The sequence below is a fragment of the Hypanus sabinus genome, chromosome 3 (assembly GCF_030144855.1).
Source record: "Hypanus sabinus isolate sHypSab1 chromosome 3, sHypSab1.hap1, whole genome shotgun sequence".
NCBI lineage: Eukaryota > Metazoa > Chordata > Chondrichthyes > Myliobatiformes > Dasyatidae > Hypanus > Hypanus sabinus.
In genome coordinates, this window is record NC_082708.1 from 96,231,325 (window position 1) to 96,253,968 (window position 22,644).

The 22,644-nt window shown below is 41.8% G+C and overlaps 1 protein-coding gene across 1 annotated transcript in view; it reads right to left on the minus strand.

The window, feature by feature from the left end:
• Nucleotides 1-20,824, minus strand: part of LOC132390921 (SH3 domain and tetratricopeptide repeat-containing protein 1-like) — a 91,346-nt gene extending 70,522 nt beyond the window's left edge. The window contains exons 1-5 of the mRNA XM_059963456.1: nt 20,592-20,824; nt 10,360-10,487; nt 9,297-9,402; nt 7,483-7,623; nt 6,449-6,635 (exon numbers count right to left, since the gene is read on the minus strand). Of these exons, the coding sequence (XP_059819439.1) occupies nt 6,449-6,635; nt 7,483-7,623; nt 9,297-9,402; nt 10,360-10,487; nt 20,592-20,610 (581 nt within the window). The 5' untranslated portion in view covers nt 20,611-20,824. The remainder of the gene's footprint in view (nt 1-6,448; nt 6,636-7,482; nt 7,624-9,296; nt 9,403-10,359; nt 10,488-20,591) is intronic.
• Between the last annotated feature and the right edge of the window lie 1,820 nt (nt 20,825-22,644).

Consider the following 22,644-nt stretch of genomic DNA (forward strand, 5'->3'; position numbering starts at 1 on the left):
CACCAGCAGCCAACCAGACAATGATCGTTTTATTCCCAACACCTTGCCTCCTACCAATCAGCCAGTGCCCTAACTATGCTAGCAACTTTCCTGTAATACTTGGCTCTTAACTTGGCAAGATTGGCACCTTGGCAAAGGCCTTCTGGAAGTCCAAATATACAACATCCACTACATCCCCTTTATCAATGCTACGTATAATCTCCTCAAAGAATTTCAACAGGTTTGCCAGGTAAGATTTTCCCTCAAGGGAACCATGTTAACTTTGTCCTGTGTCGCCAAGTATTCCATAACCTCATCCTTAACAATTGACTCCAACATCTTCCCAACCACTGAGGTCAGGCTAACTGGTCTAACTTCCTTTCTGCTGCCTTCCTCCTTTCTTAAAGAGTGGAGTAACATTTGTAATTGCCATGTCCATTGGCACCATGCCAGAGTCCAATAATTTTTGAAAGATCATTGCTAATGCCACCACAATCTCTAATGCTGCCTCCTTCAGAACCCTAGAGTGCAGTTCATCTGGTCCAGGTGACTTACGTACCAGCTTTAGGTCTTCTAGCTTTTTGAGCACTTTCTCCCTTGTAATAGTAACTGCACCCACTTCTCTTCCTTCAACACACTACAACATCTGGCACACTGCTAGTGTATTCCACAGTAAAGACTGATGCAAAGTACTCATTTAGTTCATCTGCCATCTCCTTGTCCTCCTTCCTTGTCCGTGGAAGCAGAGTCCTGGGCTTTGGCTAAGTGGGCTTCGGCGTAAGGGGACTTCGGTAAGCTTGTGTGATTGCTCGCTGAGGGGAAGAAGGTAAGGTCGCTAGGTGCTTTTTAGACTTATTCTATTAATCCAGTTCAGGTATGGGGGAGACAGTCAGAGCAGTGGTGTGCTCCATATGCAGTATGTGGGAGGTCAGGGTCAACACAGTTGTCCCTGATGACCACACCTGCAAAAGGTGCGTCCAGCTGCAGCTCCTATCAGACCGAGTTAGGGAGTTGGAGCAGGAGCTGGATGAACTACGGATCATTCGGGAGGTGGAGGCAGAGATAGATAGGAGTTATCAGGAGGTAGTCACACCAAAAAACCAAGAAGTAGGCAGATGGGTGACGGTCCAGAGAGGCAGGGGGAGCAGGCAGAGAGAGCAGAGCACCCCTGCGGCCATTCCCATTAACAATAAGTATACCGTACTGGATACTGTTGATGGGGATGACCTACCAGGAATGAGTTGTAGTGGTCCTGCCTCTGGCACAGAGTTTGAACCCTCAACTAGAAAGGGGAGGAGGGAAGAGAAGAGAGCGATAGTTTTAGGGGATTCTATAGTCAGGGGGGCAGGTAGGAGATTTTGTGGGGCAGATCGGGAATCCCGGATGGTATGTTGCCTCCCTGGTGCCAGGGTCCGGGACATCTCAGATCGGGTGCAGGCTATTCTTGAGAACGAGGGCATGAACCCAGATGTAGTGGTCCATGTAGGGACCAACGATGTAGGTAAGGTGAGTGAGGGGGTCCTGCTTAGAGAGTTCAGGGAGTTACGAGGGAAGCTGAAAGGCAGGACCTCCAGGGTGACAATCACGGGATTGCTACCTGTGCCACGTACGAGTGAGGAGAAGAATAGAATGATTATGCACATTAATACGAGGCTGAGAGCATGGTGCAGGAAGGAAGGGTTCAGGTTTTTGGATAATTGGTCTTTGTTCCAGGGACATTGGGATCTGTTTCGAAGGGATGGTCTACATCTGAACCGGAGGGGTACTAACATTCTTGCAGGAGTGTTTGCCAGTGCTGCTCGGGGGGGTTTAAACTAGATGTGCAGGGGGCAGGGATCCAGATCCAGAGGGTTGGTCAGAAGGTGCATGGGGTTAAATGTGTACAAGGTTTGGGTGATCTTGAGAAGGTCATCAAAATTCAGGGTGCAATTTGCCCGATGGAAGTTCAAGGAGCTGGGTTAGGTACAGTAGACAGTGTTTTAAGCAAAGAGAGGAGGAATGGGCTAAGAATTCTATACTTGAATGCGCGTAGTGTCAGAAATAAGACAGATGAGCTTGAAGCTCAGATGAAAATGGGGAACTACGATATTGTTGGGATAACGGAGACATGGCTGCAAGGGGATCAGGCCTGGGAATTGAGTGTACCAGGGTATACGTGCTATCGTAGAGACAGAAATATGGGAAGAGGGGGTGGGGTGGCCCTGTTGGTGAGGAATGAGATTCAGTCCTTAGCAAGAGGTGACTTGGGAACAGGGGAAGTAGAGTCTGTGTGGATTGAGCTGAGGAACAGTAAGGGTAAAAAGACCCTAATGGGTGTTGTGTACAGGCCTCCAAACAGTAGCGTGGATATTGGGTACAAGTTGATTAGGGAGTTAACATTGGCATGTGCTAAAGGTAATGCAGTCGTTATGGGAGATTTCAACACGCAGGTGGACTGGGAGAATCAGGTAGGTGCTGGACCCCAGGAGAGGGAGTTTGTGGAGTGTCTAAGGGATGTATTTTTGGAACAGCTTGTGCTTGAGCCAACCAGGAACAAGGCTATTTTGGACTTGGTGATGTGTAATGAACAGGAATTGATAAGTGATCTTGAAGTAAAGGAGCCATTAGGAAGTAGTGATCATAACATGATAAGTTTTTATCTACAATTTGAGAGGGATGGGGGCAGATCAGAGGTGTCAGTGTTGCAATTAAATAAAGGAGACTACGGAGCCATGAGGGAAGAGCTGGCCAAAGTTAAATGGGCGGATGCCCTGGCAGGAAAGACAGTGGATCAGCAGTGGCAGATATTCTTGGGCATAATACAAAAGATGCAAATGCAGTTCATTCCAATGAGAAGGAAGGATTCAAAGAGGGGGAAGGGGCCACAGTGGTTGACAAAGGAAGTCAGAGATTGTATAGCATTAAAGAAAAAGAAGTATGACAGGGCTAAGATGAGTGGGAATACAGATGATTGGGAAAGTTTTAAGGAACAGCAGATCTTAACTAAAAAAGCAATACGGAGAGAAAAAATCAGGTATGAGCTCAGTCTAGCCAGGAATATAAAAGGGGATAGCAAAAGCTTTTTTAGCTATGTGAAGAGAAAGAAGATAGTTAAGAACAATGTTGGCCCCTTGAAGAATGAATTGGGAGAAATTGTTATGGGAAACAGGGAAATGGCAACAGAATTTAATGCATACTTTAGATCTGTCTTCACCAGGGAGAACACAAGCAATCTCCCAGATGTATGGATAAGATATCAGAGGAATTGAGACAGATTGGCATTAGGAAAGAAACTGTGATGAGTAGACTGGTAGGACTGAAGGCTAATAAATCCCTGGGTCCAGATGGTCTGCATCCGAGGGTTCTAAATGAGGTGGCTCAGGAAATTGCGGATGCATTGGTAATCATTTTCCAATGTTCCTTAGATTCAGGATCAGTTCCTGAAGATTGGAGAGTGGCTAATGTTGTCCCACTTTTCAAGAAGGGAGGGAAGGAGAAAACGGAGAACTATCGCCTTGTTAGCCTAACGTCAGTCGTGGGGAAGATGCTCGAGTCCATTATTAAGGACGAAATAGTGGCACATCTAGATGGCAGAAATAGGATTAGGCCGAGCCAGCATGGATTTACCAAGGGCAAATCATGCTTGACTAATCTGTTGGAGTTTTTTGAGGGTGTAACAAGGATGTTAGACGAGGGTAAGCCAGTGGATGTTGTGTACCTAGATTTTCAGAAGGCATTCGATAAGGTGCCACATAGGAGATTGGTGAGTAAAATCAGAGCTCATGGCATTGGGGACAGGGTTTCAACATGGATAGAAAACTGGTTGGCAGATAGAAAGCAAAGGGTAGCAGTGAATGGGTGTTTCTCAGACTGGCTGGAGGTGACTAGTGGGGTACCACAGGGCTCTGTACTGGGACCACAGCTCTTTACGATTTATGTCAATGATTTAGATGAGGGCATTGAAAACTATATCAGCAAGTTTGCTGACGATACTAAACAGTGTGACAGTGTGACATGCGAAGAGGACGTTAGGAGAATACAGGGAGACTTGGATAGGCTGAGTGAGTGGGCAGATACTTGGCAGATGTCATTCAATGTGAGTAAATGTGAAGTTATCCACTTTGGAAGCTGGAACATGAGGGCAGAGTATTGTCTGAACGGTGTCGCGTTAGGTAAGGGAGAAATGCAGAGACCTAGGAGTCCTAGTTCACCAGTCAATGCAAGTGCAACAGGCAGTGAAGAGGGCAAATGAATGTTGGCCTTTGTTACAAGGGGAATTGAATACAAGAGCAAGGATGTTCTTTTGCATTTGTACAGGGCCCTGGTGAGACCACACCTGGAATATTGTGTACAGTTTTGGTCTCCAGGTTTAAGGAAGGACATTCTGGCAATTGAGGAAGTGCAGCATAGATTCACTAGGTTGATTCCTGGGATGGCAGGGCTGTCTTACGCAGAGAGATTGGAGAGATTGGGCGTGTACACGCTGGAATTGAGGAGATTGAGAGGGGATCTGATTGAAACGTTTAAGATAATTAAAGGATTTGATAGGATTGAGGCAGGTAATATGTTCCAGATGTTGGGAGAGTCCAGTACCAGAGGGCATGGGTTGAGAATAAGAGGTCAGTTATTTAAAACAGAGTTGAGGAAGAGCTTCTTCTCCCAGAGAGTTGTGGAGGTGTGGAATGCACTGCCTCGGAAGACGGTGGAGGCCAATTCTCTGGATGCTTTCAAGAAGGAGCTGGATAGATATCTGATGGATAGGGGAATCAAGGGATATGAGGACAAGGCAGGGACTGGGTATTGATAGTGAATGATCAGCCATGATCTCAGAATGGCAGTGCAGACTCGAGGGGCCGAATGGTCTACTTCTGCACCTATTGTCTATTGTCTATTATTATTTCTCCAGCCTCATTTTCTAGTGGTCCTATATCCAATCTCATCTCTTTTGTTTTTTTATATGTAAAAGCTTTTACTATCCACTTTGATATTGTTTGCTAGCTTCCTTTCATATTTCATCTTTTCCCTCCTAATGATTCTTTTAGCTGCTCTCTGAAGGGTTTTTAAAAAGTTTCCCAATCCTGTCTTCCCACTAATTTTTGCTTTGCTGTATACCCTCTCTTGCTTTTACATAAGCTTTGACATCCCTTATCAGGCACAGTTGTACTATCTTATCATTTGAGCATTTCTTCATTTTTGGAATACATCTGTCCTGCACCTTCCTCATTTTCCCCAGAAACACTCACCATTGCTGTTCTGCTGTCATCCCTGTCAGCAGCTCCTTCCAATTTACTTTGGCCAACTGCTCTCTCATACCAGAGTAATTTCCTTTACTCCACTGAAATACTGCTATGTCAGATTTTACTCCCTCCCTATCAAATTTCAAGTTGAACTCAATCATATTGTGATCACTGGCTCCTAAGGGCTCTTTTACCTTAAGTTCCCTAATCTCCTCTGGTACATTACATAACACCCAATCCAGTATAGGTGATCCCCTAAAAGACTCAATGACACACTGCTCTAAAAAGCCATCTCGTAGACATTCAACAATCTCACGCTCTTGAGATCCATTACCAACCTGATATGCCCAATAAACCTGCGTGCTAAAATCTCCCATGACTCTCATAACATTGCCCTTTTGACTCGCCTTTTCTATTTCCTGTTGTAATCTGTGGTCCACTTCCCTGTATCTGCACAGACATGTTTCTAACCTAGTCAGTGTGCTGGCAAATCTCTTTTACGCCCTCTCAAAAGCTTCTACATTCTTCCTATGATGAGATGACCCAAAATGACTACAATATTCCACGTGTGGTCTAACCAGAGTTTAGAAATGGGGACTAAAATGACTTCACACTTAGAAATTAGTTATTCAGGATAAGCAGGGTGAAATAACAAGAAAGATGTCCTCATCTTCTGTAGGTTTTACCACCAGAGTTTAGCAATGAGGCCTGCACCAAATCATGCAAATTTTCGTTGGGCCCCATCTGTGTTTTCTGGTGCAAGAAAGATCCAGCTGGCTGGAGATCAGGAACCCCTAACTTGCAACCAATCACAACTCTGCTGCATTAATTAATACTAGGGTGTGAAGATCATATCTCAAATGGTCATTGGGAATTCAAGGGATTTGACCTAGTTAGCTGGAGCTCAGCAACTTTTGCACAATCCATTTAACTGCAACTGCAACAAGAGAAAAATGTGGCAGACGTTGGTGGATCTTAGCTTCTTTAATTTCTACCATAAACATCTGCCAGTGTCACTGGCTGTCAGATAATGAACACATGAAGATAATTCCACGTTTTCCACACTACTCTGAATGCAAAGAAATTGGCAAGAAGATCATTAGTACTTCAGGAAGAGAAGGAACAGGATAGCATCTTTGTCCATGAAGGAAAGAAAAATAAAATCAACAAACTGATCTCTTTGGGTAAAAAAAAGAATTTCACTATGCAAGCTGACAAATTTTAAACAATCTCAGGAAAATTCTGGCACCTACTGATGAAAAGGGTCAAAGACCTCCACATGTGACTTTGGAACCTTCTTTCCACTGACTAGTGATTCTCCAAACCACATGGAACCTCTTTCCGAATTGTCAACAGCAGCAACTAGGTCATTCATTTCAGGCTGTAGGTCATTTTCATCACTCCTTTGATGACTAAGTGGACATGTTATGAAAAACACCCCTACAGAAAAAAACAGTTATTGACATGTACTTCCAAACCTGTAAAATTATACACAATCAAGCAGAACCAGATTGTAATAATCCTTCCAATTAATCAAACATGCCAATTGACCAGCCCTTCCTTCCAAACCATCAAGCAAAGAAGGATGTTCATTGGGTCCTTTGATTGTCTAATCTCCCTGACACAATTGCATTACACGACACAAGTTTGCTTTGGCTGGAGATTCACCAGAAGAATCACCATTTTGAACAAGAGTCTGAAACATACCAACTTTTAAAAAGTGAAATAAAACATTGATTTTAGATATTTTCTAAATATTTTCCATCTTAGATACTGAAAAAAACCAATAAATTCCCACAATGCAAAACAGCTGGCCCAACCATATGTTTTATTGCACATTACATTTATCATTTCCAACTATAAATCTATAACCAAATAGGTATTTGCAAATTTGTGAAGACTCACTTTACAAATTTTGCTTTAACACATTGAATCTTTGGGTTTGAGTGTTTGCCATATACAAGTTGTTTGCTACGAGTGCCGAAGTTTCCAAATCCGTTTTACTCAACCTTTTTGATTTTTGTTAAAGTTTATTTAACATTCATTTTCCAGGAACACTTTTAATATATTTAAAGAATGGGTATAGAAAGAAAACAACAAAATACAAATCATATTTCTAGAAATACTACATTTTGTGAAAACCTTCCTCTTATTTCCTTCAACTCCAGCAAGATATTTTGAAAATGGATGGAACTGAAATAACTCCCTCCTCTATCTTTTCTAAACACAGAATTGTTTTGTTTGAGAAGCTCCTACTAAAATGCAATTTTAAATGTCAGATCCTTACCTTCCTGTGAAAGAAGGCCCATACACATCATTTTGAGAGAATCTTCACTTATCTGAACATCAATCATGGCATCTTCACCAAGAGAAGTCAGCCAAAACCCCTGGTCTAACAAAAGATTCTCCATGCAATGATCAATTAAACCTACAAAGCAACAGAAGCTTCTGTTATACCATAGATCTTAAAGTGATAATTTAATATAACACAAATATACCTGGGAAATAGGGATAATCCAGGCCAATTATAGGGTAGAGAGCCTCAGATCAGTGGTATGGAAGCTAATGGAGAGGATACTGAGGATTAGGATTTACATACGTTTGGAAAGGCATGCCCTGCTTAGGGACAGTCAACATAGCTTAGAATGGGGCAGGTCATGTCCAATAAACTTTTATTTTGAGTAAGTGACAAAGGTAAGCATTATCTAGATGGATTTTAGCAAGATATTTAAAACATCCTTTCACAGTAGGTCGATTCAGAAAATGGAGATGCATGGCATCCAGAGTGAACTGTAAGTGTGGATTCAGAACTGGTTTGCCCAGAGAGAGAGGAGGGATGGAAGGCCATTATTTTGACTGGAGGCTCACCACAGTGCTGTTTCACAAGGATCAGTGCAGAAACCCCTACTGCTTGTGAAATATATAGGTGATTTAGATGGATTAGCAGGTTTGAGGATGGCACCATAACTGGAGGATATGTGGAGTGTAAAGAGCTATCAAACAATAGAGTGGGATAAAGCTCAGTTACAGTTACGGAGAGCAAAGTGGCAGATGGAGTTTAATCCAAGCAAGTGTGAGGTGTTGCGCTTCAGGAGTTCAAAGGAAAGGAGAAAGTATACCCTTTATACTCGTTAATATCAAGGTACAGATAGATCTTAGGGTCTAGGGTTCACTAAAGGTGGTAAAGTGGTAAGAAGGCACATGACATCCCAAACACAGGAAAATCTGCAGATGTTGGAAGTTCAAAGCAACACACAAAAAAAGCTGGAGGAACTCTGCATTACCTTCACTACTAGAGGTGTTAGTACGAGCGTAAGGAGGTCATGTTGCAATTATATAGAACACAAGCCACCCAGCCCTTGCAGTATTGTGTGTAGTTCTAGTTCCTTCATTATAGGAAGGATGTGGAGATACAGAGAGAGTGCAGACGAGATTTACCAGAATGCTACCTAGATTAGAGGGTACAATCTACGATGAAAACTGGGGTTGGTTTCAAGTGTCAGAGGCTGAGAGGCATGATAAAGGTTTATTAAATTATGAAAGGCATAGATAGGACAGGCACAATCTTTTACCCTCCAGTGTATAAATGTCAAACACGAGGACGTGATTCCAAGGTGGGAAGGGTGCTGATGGGAGTGTAAAAGAGGCGCGTATAAAAGACACAAGAGGCAAGATTTTTTTAATATAACTGCAAAGAGTAGTAGTTGTCTGGAATGGCTTACCAGGAATAGTAGTGAAAACAGTCAATTTGGTGGCATTTAAGAGGCTTTTCGATAGGCACATGAATATGAAGGGAATTGAGAGACAGATGATACACAGCAAGATGTTTAACACAAGTTGGCATCAAGACTGACACAACATCAAGGGCCAATGTTCTAGATTACAAGAAATACAAATAGTCACAAATTATCTTATATTTAAGATTACAAGCTCTTCAAAAATTGAAATCTACAAACTGCACTGCCAATCCTAGTATATAAAACACACCATTAAGAATTGTATACATCATCATACTTTAATACTTTATGAAAACATGGAATGTTCGGTAATCTGCGAACTATTGTTGCAATATTCATAACAAATTGAAAAAAATGTTCCTACCTAGTGAGTAATAGGTTGAAAATTTCCAAATTTCTTCAAAAGTTTTAAAAGTTATTACAATCAAGTCTTGGTCACTATATATGGACAATAGTCTGGCAGAAAGCTCCTAAAAGTCAATAAAAAAGTGAGTTAATTGATACACACCAGCAATAAACTTAGCAAAAGAATAAAATTCTTACCTTAATTAACATTTGCCTCAGGAAATATAAACCAGCATTAAAACTAGCCAACATTCTGTAAGATAAAGCTGAACATCATGGGCAAGTTTCTGCTTTGCATCCAAAACAATGTTTCTCTATGCTAGAACCATCACCCCAATTGAAGTTGTTCAAAGCAATGGCTCACTACCACCTTCTCAAGGGTAATTAGGAATGGCAATAAGTATTGGGCAAATAATGAAAGTTAATATTTGGACAAATGGAGTAGAAGTATGTTGTTGATCTATTATCACTAAAGATTAAGTGTTAAGCGTGTAATTTTAAGATTTTCTGGTAATTTTGTTTTTTTTACAAAAAAATCTCATTCAGGCATTGCATTGATATCGGTGTTCTGTATGCAATAATATTGGACAGCTAATCTTGAACAACATTTCTTAAAGTCTCGTTAGTTTACTGATTAGAAGACTTCAGTGCGTACATCAGTGAAAGCCAATAGTAAAATAAGTGCAGAGCAGACAAGGCATTAGAGAGAAAAAAAAACTGCTAGAAAGCCTAGACAAACCGATAACTTCCCAAAAATAAAAGGAAAACAGGAAACTTATTTGTAATCTCCTTCCACCCTTTAATTACTCATAACCCATTAGAGGTCTTTGATTTCTCAGCAGTCTCAAGGCCAGATTTCTTTGTGGGAGAACTCCATTCTGGACATTTTAAGGAAGAATTCTTTTGGAAATGTTTTAAAATTTAATCACTGTTTCTACAATGCCAGGACCCCCTAACCTATTAATATTACTGGGAGTGCAAAGTGGGGTGCTCCAGGAAATTCCAGTGCTTCATGGATGCAGACCGAAAATAACACTTTCCTCATCTTTCTTTTGCCGCTGATGCTATGGATTGCAACTTACACTGAGGAGGGTCACGACCTCTCCACAGTCATTCTCTAGAATTCGCAACCTTCCTCTCAGCATGTCCTGCAGCAAAGCATCAGGAAGTCCTGTTGTTCGTCTCTTCATCACCAGTTTCATTGACATATCTATCAAGGAAACAAACAGAAACTTACTTCACAATACTGCATTGTATTTTTAAATTACAAACTTCGATTTGGTTCTTCTAGATATACACTATAACTTTACTCTGAAACCTTCGGTCCTGAGTGGGAGCCACAGCAAATTATGTTACCGATCACTGATATCACTAATACCTACAGCAGTTACATGGAAACCAGTCTTTGCAAAAGCATCCAAGTTCACAGAAAGGAAAAACAAACCAGTACCATGAGAGTGATAGAGTGGCAGTTCCTGAAGAGTGAAGGCTGATAGAGGAGTAGGGAACCTTGGATCTCAAGTGAAATTGAGGGAAAAAAAACAAAGCAGCTACAGAGAGCTGGGATCAAGTGAATCCGTGGAGAGGTACAGGGACCCCAGGAAAGAATGCAGATGTTGGAAATCTTGAACAACACACAAACCAAAATGGTGAAGGAGAATGTGTGATACAAGTAGTCAAGGAGGATTCAGGAGTACAAAAAGAGGACATGGCTAGCTCTGGCAGAGAAGCCGATGAAGAATCCAAGGAGATTAAAGGGCTCCTCTAAAACCAAAATTGATATCTAAATGAAGATGTACAGGTTCCTGAAGAGCATACATCATCTCTCCTTTCACAGTGGAGAAAGAGATGAAGACTTTGTAACTAACAAAAGTAACATGTGACAGTATACGGCACTAGATAGCCCACTTAGCCCATAAATTTGTGCCAGCCTTGATACCAAATTATACTGTGTCCTCTTGCTACACATGGGCCCACAGTTGTTTGCCATCTACATCAATATTTTTTGTTAACTATATCATTACTTGCCATCTACAGTATATTATCTATTTTGGGGCATAGATGGGGAGAATGGGTTTTCCAGGGTTGGGATATTGAAAGAAAGAAGGTATAGTTTTAAGGTTAGAGGTGAAAGGTTTAATAAGAAACTGAAGGGCAATTTTTTTCATTTCATAAGTGGCAAATACATGGAACGAGCTGCCAAAGGAGTGAATGGCAGATCTATTAATTATACAGCACATAAACTGTAGTAAAATGCTAAAACCTCCAAAAGACATAAGCTCACCCCCCAGAAGACATAAACCCCTTCAAAACCCTCCCCCAAAACATAAAAACTTACAAAACTAAAACATTAACAATCCTCCAATGAAGTCTGCATATTCTTTGTTGTAAAACATTTTAGTAATTTCTAGAGTTAACTCTCATCTCAAGACATCCTTCTGCAGTTTTTCATTTTAGTTTTTTTCTGTCCTAATTTTAGTTTGTGCTGTACAGTTAACCACATCTGCCATGCAAATAACAAATTTTAGTTTATCATCAGTGAACCCTTTGTTTTACAATCATGCACTTTACACACTGTCTTTATCTGCATTCTGAATATTAATAAGTCCTATTGACACTGTCTTCTGTACTTCCACCCAAACACACTGCACTCCCACAGCTTTCTTGTATACAGGACACGCTGCATAGCAATGCTATGCTCCCCTCCACAATTGCTCTATTTTGGCCTAAAGCCTTCTCCACAATTACCATAATCATGTTCTCCACCACCGCTCTACCCCCTTACACACAGCAGCTACTTCAGCAAACTTCTGGCACTGAAAGCATCTCAGAAGGTGTGGCACATGGACTGGAACATAGTTACTATTACCTAAATTAACCCTAATTCAGTAACTTCTTTTCCATCAAATTTAATCAATGTTGATAAGCTATCTGTTCTTAATATACCACAAAATCCTTCTAAATAGTTAGCAGCCGTAACTTTTCCCCTGACCTAATTATTTTTAACTTGGTCCATGGATACAGTTAGATCACTACTGTGACTACTCCCCGGGGCACTGTCATTCAATACAATTCATTCATGTTACTTTCCTTCCTCTCACAGCTTTTAACCCCAAAGCTTTCTCACATTGTTCACTATCTTTACAAAACACCAAGAACACCCCATCTCATAAAGGTTTTGCACCCGTAATATCTCCCAATGCTTTTTTTTCAAATCTTTAGTTAATACAATTGGGATTTATATCAGAAACAGGTCCACATTCGATATTCATCAACACCTTAACCTCTTCCTTCCTTCTTTTATTTGACTCCTGTCCACTGCCTTCATCATCGGATAAGCCAGTACAATCCTCAATTTGCCGCTTCTTTTTCCAGAGTGTGATATATATATACACACACACATATATATATATATAAAATGAAATACCAGAGGATGTGGTTGAGGCAGGTACAATAATAACTTTTAAAAGACAGTTGGACAGGTAGATAAACAGGAATGATTTAGAGGATTTGGTCCAAATGGGCAAATTAGAGTAGTTTGGATGGGCATCTTAGTTGGCATAGACCAGTTGGGCTGTATATCCCTGAAATGGTTGACCCATCAACCATTACCAGCTTTTGTTCTTGTGTATTGCAGAATCCAAATTTTCATTAACTGTACATTTGATTCCAGGAAGCCTTGTGACTTTAAAACCCCAAGTTAAAGCTGCTCAGCTGCAGTAATTTCAGCTCTTTTTCCAGCCATGCAAATCAAAGGCTCGCTGCCAAAGCATTATCAGCCATGCCACTCAGCTTAAAAGCAAGTTCAAACACTGCATTAATTCAGAGACCAATAGTCTGAACAATGTTCCAGATTTGCTGACCACCAAGGGGATAAACTTCCCAGCACATCAGCATTCAGTTTTTTAAAAATCTGAATGCACAATTATAATACAAGTTATGAATTCCACTTCACTTTTGTTTAATAAACAGGAAGGTTTATTCAGTAAATCGAAAATCTATCAATGCTTAAGAAACCTTTTTATGTTAACCCTTCTATTTGTTTCATTATGCTGGAGTCTTACAACTCAAAGGAGAATGGAAAAAATAAGTGGGTGGAATGCCCACAAAACCATCAAACATAGGAGCAGAATTAGGCCATTCAGCCTATCGAGTCCACTCCAGCTATTTCATCATGGCTGATCCCAGAACCCATCCAACCCCATACACATGCAGTCGCACCACATCCCTTGATGCCCTGACCAATCAGGAATCTATCAACTTCCGCTTGAATATACCCCTGGGCTTGGACTCCACCACAAGCAATGGCAAAGCATTCCACAGATTCACTACTCTTTGGCTTTAAAAAAAATCCTCCTTACATCTGTTCTAAAGGGTTTCAAGGCTGTGCCTTCTAGTTGTGGACAGGCCCACCAGAGGAAACATCCTCTCCACATCCACCCTATTTAATCCTATCAACATTCAGTAGGTTTCAATGAGATCCCCACACAATCTTCTGAATTCCAGTCAGAACAAGCCCAAATCTGCCAAATGAACCTCATACATTAACCCCTTCATACCCAGAAACATCCTCGTGAACCTCCTCTGGACTCTCTGCAATAACAATACATCCTTTCCGAGATAAGAGGATGAAAATTGTTGACAATACTCCAAATGCAGCCTGACGAGTGCCTCAGCATTATCTCCTTGCTTTTATTTTTTATTCCCCTTGAATCAAATGCTGACATTGCATTTCACAAACATGAGAAAATATGCAGATGCTGGAAATCTGAGCAACACACACAAAATACTGGACGGACTCAGCAGGCCAGGTAGCATCCATGGAAAAAAAAACAGTCAACATTTTGGGCTGAGACCCTTCGGCAGGACTGGAGAAAAAAAAAGCTGAGGAGTAGATTTGACAGGTGGGGGGGGGGGGGGAATGGGACAGAGAAATGCCAGGTGATAGGTGAAACTTGGAGGGGGATGGATGAAGCAAAGAGCTAGGAAGTTGATCGGTGAAAGAGACAGAAGGCCATGGAAAAAAAGAAATGGGGGAAGGGGGAAGAAGGAGCACCAGTGGAAGGCAATGTCAGGCGAGGAGATAATATGAAAGAGGGACAGGAGGATGGAAAATAGTGAGGGGGGAGGGTAGAGGCATTATCGGAAGATTGAGAAATCGATGTTTTTATTAGCTTTTATTATTATGTATTGCAATGTACTGCTGATGCAAAACAACAAATTTCATGACATTTGCCAGTGACATAATATTGAGCTTTTTTAAAGCATCGGTGATGCCTCACTTGGAGTATTGAGAGCAGTTTTTGGCCCCTTATCTTAGAAAGGATGTGCTGAAACTGGAGAGGGTTCAAAGGAGATTCACAAAAATGATTCCAGGATTGAATGGCTTGTCATAGGAAGTGTGTTTGATGAATCTAGGCCTGTACTCACTAGAATTCAGAAGAATGAGGGGCAGCCTCATTGAAGCCTATTGAATGGTGATAGAGTGGATATGGAGAGGATGAAGACCAGAGGTCATTACCTCAGAATAGAGGGTTATCCTTTTAGAACAGAGATGAGAGTAATTTCTTTAGCCAGAGAGTAGTGAATCTGTGGAATTCATTGCTACAAGCAGCTGTGAAGGCCAAGTCTTTATGTATATTTAAGGCAGAGGTGGATAGATTCCTGATTGGTCATGACAGGAGATTGGGGCTGAGAGGGAAGTTAGATCAGCCTTGATGAAATGGCAGAGCAGACTCAATGGGCCAAATGATCCAATTCTGCTCCTATGTCTTATGGTCTTATATTGAGCCTGATACCAACCATGTACAGGCAGATGAGATCAGTTTAGTTTGGCATTATGGTCAGTGCAGATGTGTTAGGCCAAAATGGCTGTTGCTGTGTGATACTATTTTTGTTCTCTTCTGACCCCTGGTCCTAGAATTCTATCTGGAGCATCCTCCTTCATCTTGCTTGTCTAGTTCTGCTATAATTCTTCAGGCCTAAGTGATACCCTCTCATTTTCCTAAACTTAAGCATCCGTATGCCTAAACCTGTCAAACCTCCCCTTCAGTCACCATCCCATCCCAGGTATCTGTCTGATGAATTTTTACCACACTTCCTCCATAGCAAAAACAGGAGACAGAAAACTATAGGCCGATTTGCCTGACTACAATGGTTGGTAAGATGTTAGAATGCATTATTAAGGTTGGCATTTCAGAATACTTCGAAACATTATAAAATGGGGTGAAATCAGCATTGTTTCATTAATGGAAGACCTTGTCTGACAAACCTATTAGAATTCCTTGAGGAGATAACAAGCACAATAGGACCACAGCAGACACCATTTCATTAGCTCTTCACTCAACCCTGGAAAATCTGGACAGCAAAGATGCATATGTAAGGATGCTCTTTATTGACTAGAGTTTGCTATTTGATGCTATCACCCCATCAAAACTAATCAGTAAGCTTCAAGAGCTTGGCATCATTACTCCTGTGCAATTGGATCCTCTATATCCTCACTTGCAGACCGCAGTCTGTGTGAATTGGCACATCTCTTCCACAATCTCCACCAGCACAGGTGCACCACATGGCTATGAGTTTAGCCCCCTGCTCTACCTACCTACTTCATACTTATGACTGTGTGGCTACGGAGCTCCAATACCATATTCACATTTGCTGACAACACCACTACTGTTGTCCAAATCAAAGGTGTTGATGAATCAGCATACAAGAGGAGATTGAAAATCTAGCTGACGGTGCTACAATAACAACCTCTCAGTCAATGTCAAGAGGACCAAGAGCTAATTATTGACTTCAGGAGGTGGAAACCAGAGGCCAGTCCTCACCAGGAGACTGGAGATGGGGAGTGTCAACTCAGTGTTACCATTTCAGAGGACCTGTCCTGGGTCCAGCATATTAGTGCAATTACAAAGAAACTACGGTGGCGTCTCTACTTTCTTAGCGGTTTACAAAGATTCAGCATGACATTGAAAACACTGACAATCTTCTACAGATGTGTGGTGGAGAGTATATTTTCTCGTTGCATCACAGTCTGGTATGGAAACACCAATGCCTTTAAAAGGAAAATCCTACAAATAGTAGTGGATATGGCCCAGTCCACCAAGGGTAAAGCTCTCTCTACCATTCAACATATCTACACAGAACGCTGTAGCAGGAAAGCAGCAGCCATCATCAAGGGCCCCCAACGCCCAGGCTCTTCTTGCTTCTGACAGCAGGAAGGAGGTACAGTAGCCCTAGGACTCACACTACCAAATTTAGGAACAGTTATCACCCCTCTACCATCAGGCCCTTGAACCAGTGGGGGCAACTTCACTCATCCCATCACTGAACTGTTCACACAACCTACAGACTCATTTTCAAGGACTCTCCATCTCATGCTGTCAATATTTATTGCTTATTTATAAGTTACATTTTTCTTTTGTATTTGCACAGTTTGTTGCTTTTTGAACACTGGTTGTTTGTCTGTCCTGTTGGGTGCGGTCTTTCATTGATTCTGTTGTGTTTCTTGGATTTACTGTGAATGCCCGCAAGAATGCCCGCTGCACACAAAGTGCAAAACAAGGTAAAATCCCATGGTCTGGCAACAGTTTGAGACCTCTCTTCAGATTTGTTCCTCTAAATCATACAGAGTGCTGGGTAGTCTATAATATACCCCCCTTAACGTGGTCATACCTTTCTTATTCTTCAATTCCACACATAAAGCCTCATTAGACGAGTTCTCTGGTCTATCCTGACTGAGCACTGCCGCTAGTAACACCACCCCTCTGCTGTCTCGTCTAAGTCATGGAACCCCAGAATACCTAGTTGCCAGGCCTGCCCCTCCTGCAACCCAATCTCACTAATGGCTATAATGTTATAATGTAGATTCATGCCCAAAACTCATCTGCCCTTCCTACAATACTTCTTGCATTGAAGTATACACAGCTCAGAACATTAGTCACACCACGCTCAACCTTTTGATTCCTGACATTGTCTGAGGTCTTAACAACATGTCTCCACAACCTCTCCACTAACTGTTCTGGCAAATCTGACATGTTTAAGGAAGTTCATAGCAAGAGGATTTGAGTACAGGAGCAGGGAGGTTCTACTGCAGTTGTTCAAGGCCTTGGTGAGACCACACCTGGAGTATTGTATGCAGTTTTGGTCCCCTAATCTGAGGAAAGACATTCTTGCCATAGAGGGAGTACAAAGAAGATTCACCAGATTGATTCCTGGGATGGCAGGACTTTCATATGAAGAAAGTCTGGATCAACTAGGCTTATACTCGCTGGAATTTAGAAGATTGAGGGGGGATCTTATTGAAATGTATAAAATTCTAAAGGGATTGGACAGGCTAGATGCAGGAAGATTGTTTCTGATGTTGAGGGAAGTCCAGGACAAGGGGTCACAGTTTAAGGATAAAGGGGAAGCCTTTTAGGACCAAGATGAGGAAAAACTTCTTCACAGAGAGAGTGGCGAATCTGTGAAATTCTCTGCCACAGGAAACAGTTGAGGCCAGTTCATTGGCTATATTTAAGAGGGAGTTAGATAGGGCCCTTGTGGCTAAAGGGATCGGGGGCATGGAGAGAAAGCAGGTACAGGGTTCTGAGTTGGATGATCAGCCATGATCATACTGAATGGCGGTGCAGGCTCGAAGGGCCAAATGGCCTACTCCTGCCCCTATTTTCTATGTTTCTATGTGTTCCCTCCTACATCAACTTCTTAGTCACATGACACATATGTTCAAATGCTGTTCATAGACTTCACACCAGAAGGTATATTGTCTCTACTTTCTGCAAAGGCTGAGGAAAGTCCATCTCCCAACCCCCATCCTGATCACATTCTACAGGGGTTGTACTGAGAGCATCCTAAGCAGCTGCATCACTGCCTGGTTCGGAAATTACACGATCTTGGATCACAAGACCCTGCAGCGGATAGTGAGGTCGGCTGAGAAGATCATCAGGGTCTCTCTTCCCGCTATTACAGACATTTACACTACACGCTGCATCTGCAAAGCAAACAACATTATGAAGGACTCCATGCACCCCTCATATAAACCTTTCTCCCTCCTGCCGTCTGGGAAAAGGCACCGAAGCATTCGGGCTCTCACGACCAGACTATGTGACAGTGTCTTCCCCCAAGCCACTAGACTCCTCAATACCCAGAGCCTGGACTGACACCAGCTTACTGCCCTCTACTGTGCCTATTGTCTTGTTTATTATTTATTGTAATGCCTGCACTGTTTTGTGTACTTTATGCAGTCCTGGGTAAGTCTGTAGTCTAGTGTAGTTTTTTTTCTGTGTTGTTTTCACGTAGTTCAGTGTAGTTTTTGTACTGTTTCATGTAGCACCATGGCCCTGAAAAACGTTGCCTCATTTTTACTGTGTACTGTACCAGCAGTTATGAGCAAAACGACAATAAAAAGTGACTTGACTTGACGTTAAACTATGTGATCTTCCTATTTCTTGCCTCACCAGAATGGGTCACAATCCTGAGGACCTCAACTCACTTTGCAGAACCTCGTCACTCTTCCTACCTACATCATTGCTTGCTCAAATGTTTCTGCTGCTGCTCTCTCTTTAGTTATTCCTGCTCTGTTATGTGTATTGGATTTAGCATTGACACCTGTAAGGAAAGGACAGATAAAGTGTTCATTTGAGGATGTCACATAAACAAAAATCATTGCAAAGGCTAAAATATGGCAGATTTAAAATCAAACCTTGCAAAACTGTGCTGAAAATAACACCTACCAGCAGAGAAAAGACAGATGGCTGTTTCAGGAACAAATTCTTCCTCAAATTGGCTTCACTAGATCGTTAAAAGATGTAAACCAAAAATATTACCTTTCTTGGCCAGACCTCCATAAGATATACCAAGCCTATATTCCACAGGATATGATATTTAAATCACTAAGTTTTGATAAATGTCAATTACTGGTCTGGTCACCGAAATATAGGAAAGATATCAATAAATTAGAGAGAGTGCAGAGACGATTTACTAGGATGTTACCTGGGTTTCAGCACTTAAGTTACAGAGAAAGGTTGAACAAGTTAGGTCTCTATTCATTGAAGCATAGAAGGTTGAGGGGTGGATTTGATCGAGGTATTTAAAATTTTGAGAGGGATAGATAGAGTTGATGTGAATAGGCTGTTTCCATTGAGAGTAGGGGAGATTCAAACGAGAGGACATGATTTGAGTGTTAGGGGGCAGAAGTTTAAGGGAAACACGAGGGGGTATTTCTTTACTCAGAGAGTGATAGCTGTGTGGAATGAGCTTCCTGTAGAAGTAGTAGAGGCCAGTTCAGTTGTGTCATTTAAGGTAAAATTGGATAGGTATATGGACAGGAAAGGAGTGGAGGGTTATGGGCTGAGTGCGGGTAGGTGGGACTAGGTGAGATTAAGAGTTCGGCACGGACTAGGAGGGCCGAGATGGCCTGTTTCCGTGCTGTGATTGTTATATGGTTATATGGTTACTTGTAGACTAGCAACAAGTTACTTTTACCTTAACAAATGCTATTAACCAGGCCATGAATATTGTCAAATATGGACAAAGGGCATTTTTTTCCAGTAACCAAGTAGGGTATCAATTCAGCAGATAGGCATGGGACAAGGAAGCAAAGTTGTGAATACCAAAGATCTTTAAAACCTAGGGTGTACACTTAGTTACATTTTGAATTAATTTAACTACTTTTTCCTCGCTATAGAAGAATTGAGAACATTAATGTAATTCCATTAGAAACCTTCAGTAAATATCAGTGTTAATTGGTTTTCTTTGGAGTGTTGAGAGAGAATAGGCAACAGATTTGTCGAGTCAGGAGACAGAGAGACAAGACAATGGTGCTCCCTTAAGCAGGTGTGATAGATCAGAAACTTAAAGTTTTGCTGAAGTTCCATGACAACAGCATTGATTATAAAGCAATCTATGTCATTACAAGTGGGGGGGGGGGGGGGGGGGAGAGAGGGAGAGATGCTCAGCGAACCTTTGGGGGGAGGGGAAGGACAAAACAACAGCAATGAGCAGTATAAAACTGAAGACTTAGACTTCCAGTAGGGTGTCCGAGGAAATTAGCTAATCCCAAAACTGCCGAGATTCAGGTTGAAATTTGCGGGTGGCTGAGGGTACATAGTGAAACTTGACACTATTTTGACCAGTGTGCAGCTCTGTGCCACAGACTAACCCGGTCTGTTATTTCTACAAAAATAAGCATGTAAAAGTCACAAAAAGGTTGGACTGCGTCAAATTCAACGAACAATTACAGCATCTTTCTTACAAACACTACACATGGCCAACACGATTAACAAGCAGATTTTGAACGAAGATATGCACGCGTTACCGTTCAAGTGGGGCTCCATGTCCGTGTGACGAAGTCTTCCGTTCGGCGTGCCCACTCGGATCCCAGCTTCACAAGGCACGATCACTCTCTCCTCTCCTCTGCAACCGAGCACGAAAGTAAATGGTCACTGGTGGTCGCATCCCCCCTCTCTGTAGCTTCATCGTCGCAGGCTCTCACCTCACTGGCCAGCACCGCCTCCGCCTACTTCTTAAAAGTTTACGCTGTCGCTCACAAGTTGTTTCATGATAAATTCTGAGAAAATCTACCAAGTGCCTGCAAGTATCAGTCAGCCTCTTCCCTTCCCCTTGAACTCAAAGAGCACAGCTGAGGTCGCCCCCCCCCCTTCCCCTTCCCCTATCCCTATCGACACTGCTAATGGAGAGTAACGACCCAGGTAACAGGGGGTATATCAGGCGCAGGCGGTGGCAAATACACCCACTCTCCCCCGATAAGGTCGGAGATCCAAACATACTTTCCGCACCGTTTACATAAAATGCTTTATAGAAAATTGTCGATATTTCATCTCATACTTTGTTTTGGGATGCAACAAAGTCGTTTATTTAAAATAAAGGAAATACTGTAAAATAATCTGTAATTGTCAGCTCTTCATCTTTTCATTAAGCACAAAAGTTTTCAATCCCCGCTTTGAAGTTTCTTAAAAAAAACACCTTCCGATGACCTGCTCAAACCAACGAATAATCAGAATTAGAAATCAAGTTTATTATCACTGACTACCGATGTCGTGAAGTTTATTGCTTTGCGGCAGTACAGTGCACGACCTAAAACATACTAAAGTTACAATAAGCTATATATAGTAGTGCAAAAATAGTGAGACAGTGTTCACAGACCGTTCAGGTACTGTGTATACAGTGCAATAGTGCTGGAGGAAGTGAGTGGTTAAGATGGTAGGTAAAGGTGATAAGGCAATTAAAACTTTTAAAGAACACAAGTTGTTGGACCCAAGTAATAAGGTAGTGTTCACAAATCACCACCCACCTATCTCCAATTTCACTGAACAACACACACAAAATGCTGGTGGAAGGGTCTCGGCCTGAAACGTCGACAGCACTTCTCCCTATAGATGCAGCCTGGCCTGCTGTGTTCCACCAGCATTTTGTGTGTGTTATTGTTTGAATTTCCAGCATCTGCAGATTTCCTCGTGTTTCCAATTTCACTGGCTGTTTTTGAGACATCTTTCTTGTTTGTACTTTGCATCTTGAGGCAATTAATTAGGTGATTGGTTATTAGAAGGTTTGGTATTAGAAATTGGGAGGTTTGGAATTAGTTTAAGGAGTGAAATTAGCAGATAGTGAAAGTTAAGTGGAATATAACTTGAATCGAGCACAAATATCAAGGATTTGGTTAACAATGGAATTCAGTACATGAGGGGAAGTCTATGCTGCTTTGCCTCAAATATTTACAACACAGGAACAGGCTGATCAGTCTGCAATGATGTGCTGAACCAGCTATAAAGCAAATTAAAAACAGCCAAGTACTAATCATCCCCCACCTACACAATGTGCACATCCCTCTATCTTCCTCACATTTATGTGTGTATCTAAATGTCTCTTAAAATCTTCTAATGTATTTGCCTCTGCTACCAGGCATCCACTATTCTCTGAGTAAAAACCTTACCCCTCACAAACCCCTTTGAACCCATCCCCTCTCACCTTCAACATATGCCCTCTGGTATTAACCATATAACAATTACAGCACGGAAACAGGCCATCTTGGCCCTTCTAGTCCGTGCCGAACGCTTACTCTCACCTAGTCCCACTGACCTGCACTCAGCCAATAACCCTCCATTCCTTTCCTATCCATATACCTATCCAATTTTACTTTAAATGACAATACCGAACCTGCCTCTACCACTTCTACTGGAAGCTCGTTCCACACATCTACCACTCTCTGATTAAAGAAATTTCCCCTCGTGTTACCCTTAAACTTTTGCCCTCTAACTCTCAACTCATGTCCTCTTGTTTGAATCTCCCCTACTCTCAATGGAAAAAGCCTATCCACGTCAACTCTATCTATCCCCCTCATAATTTTAAAT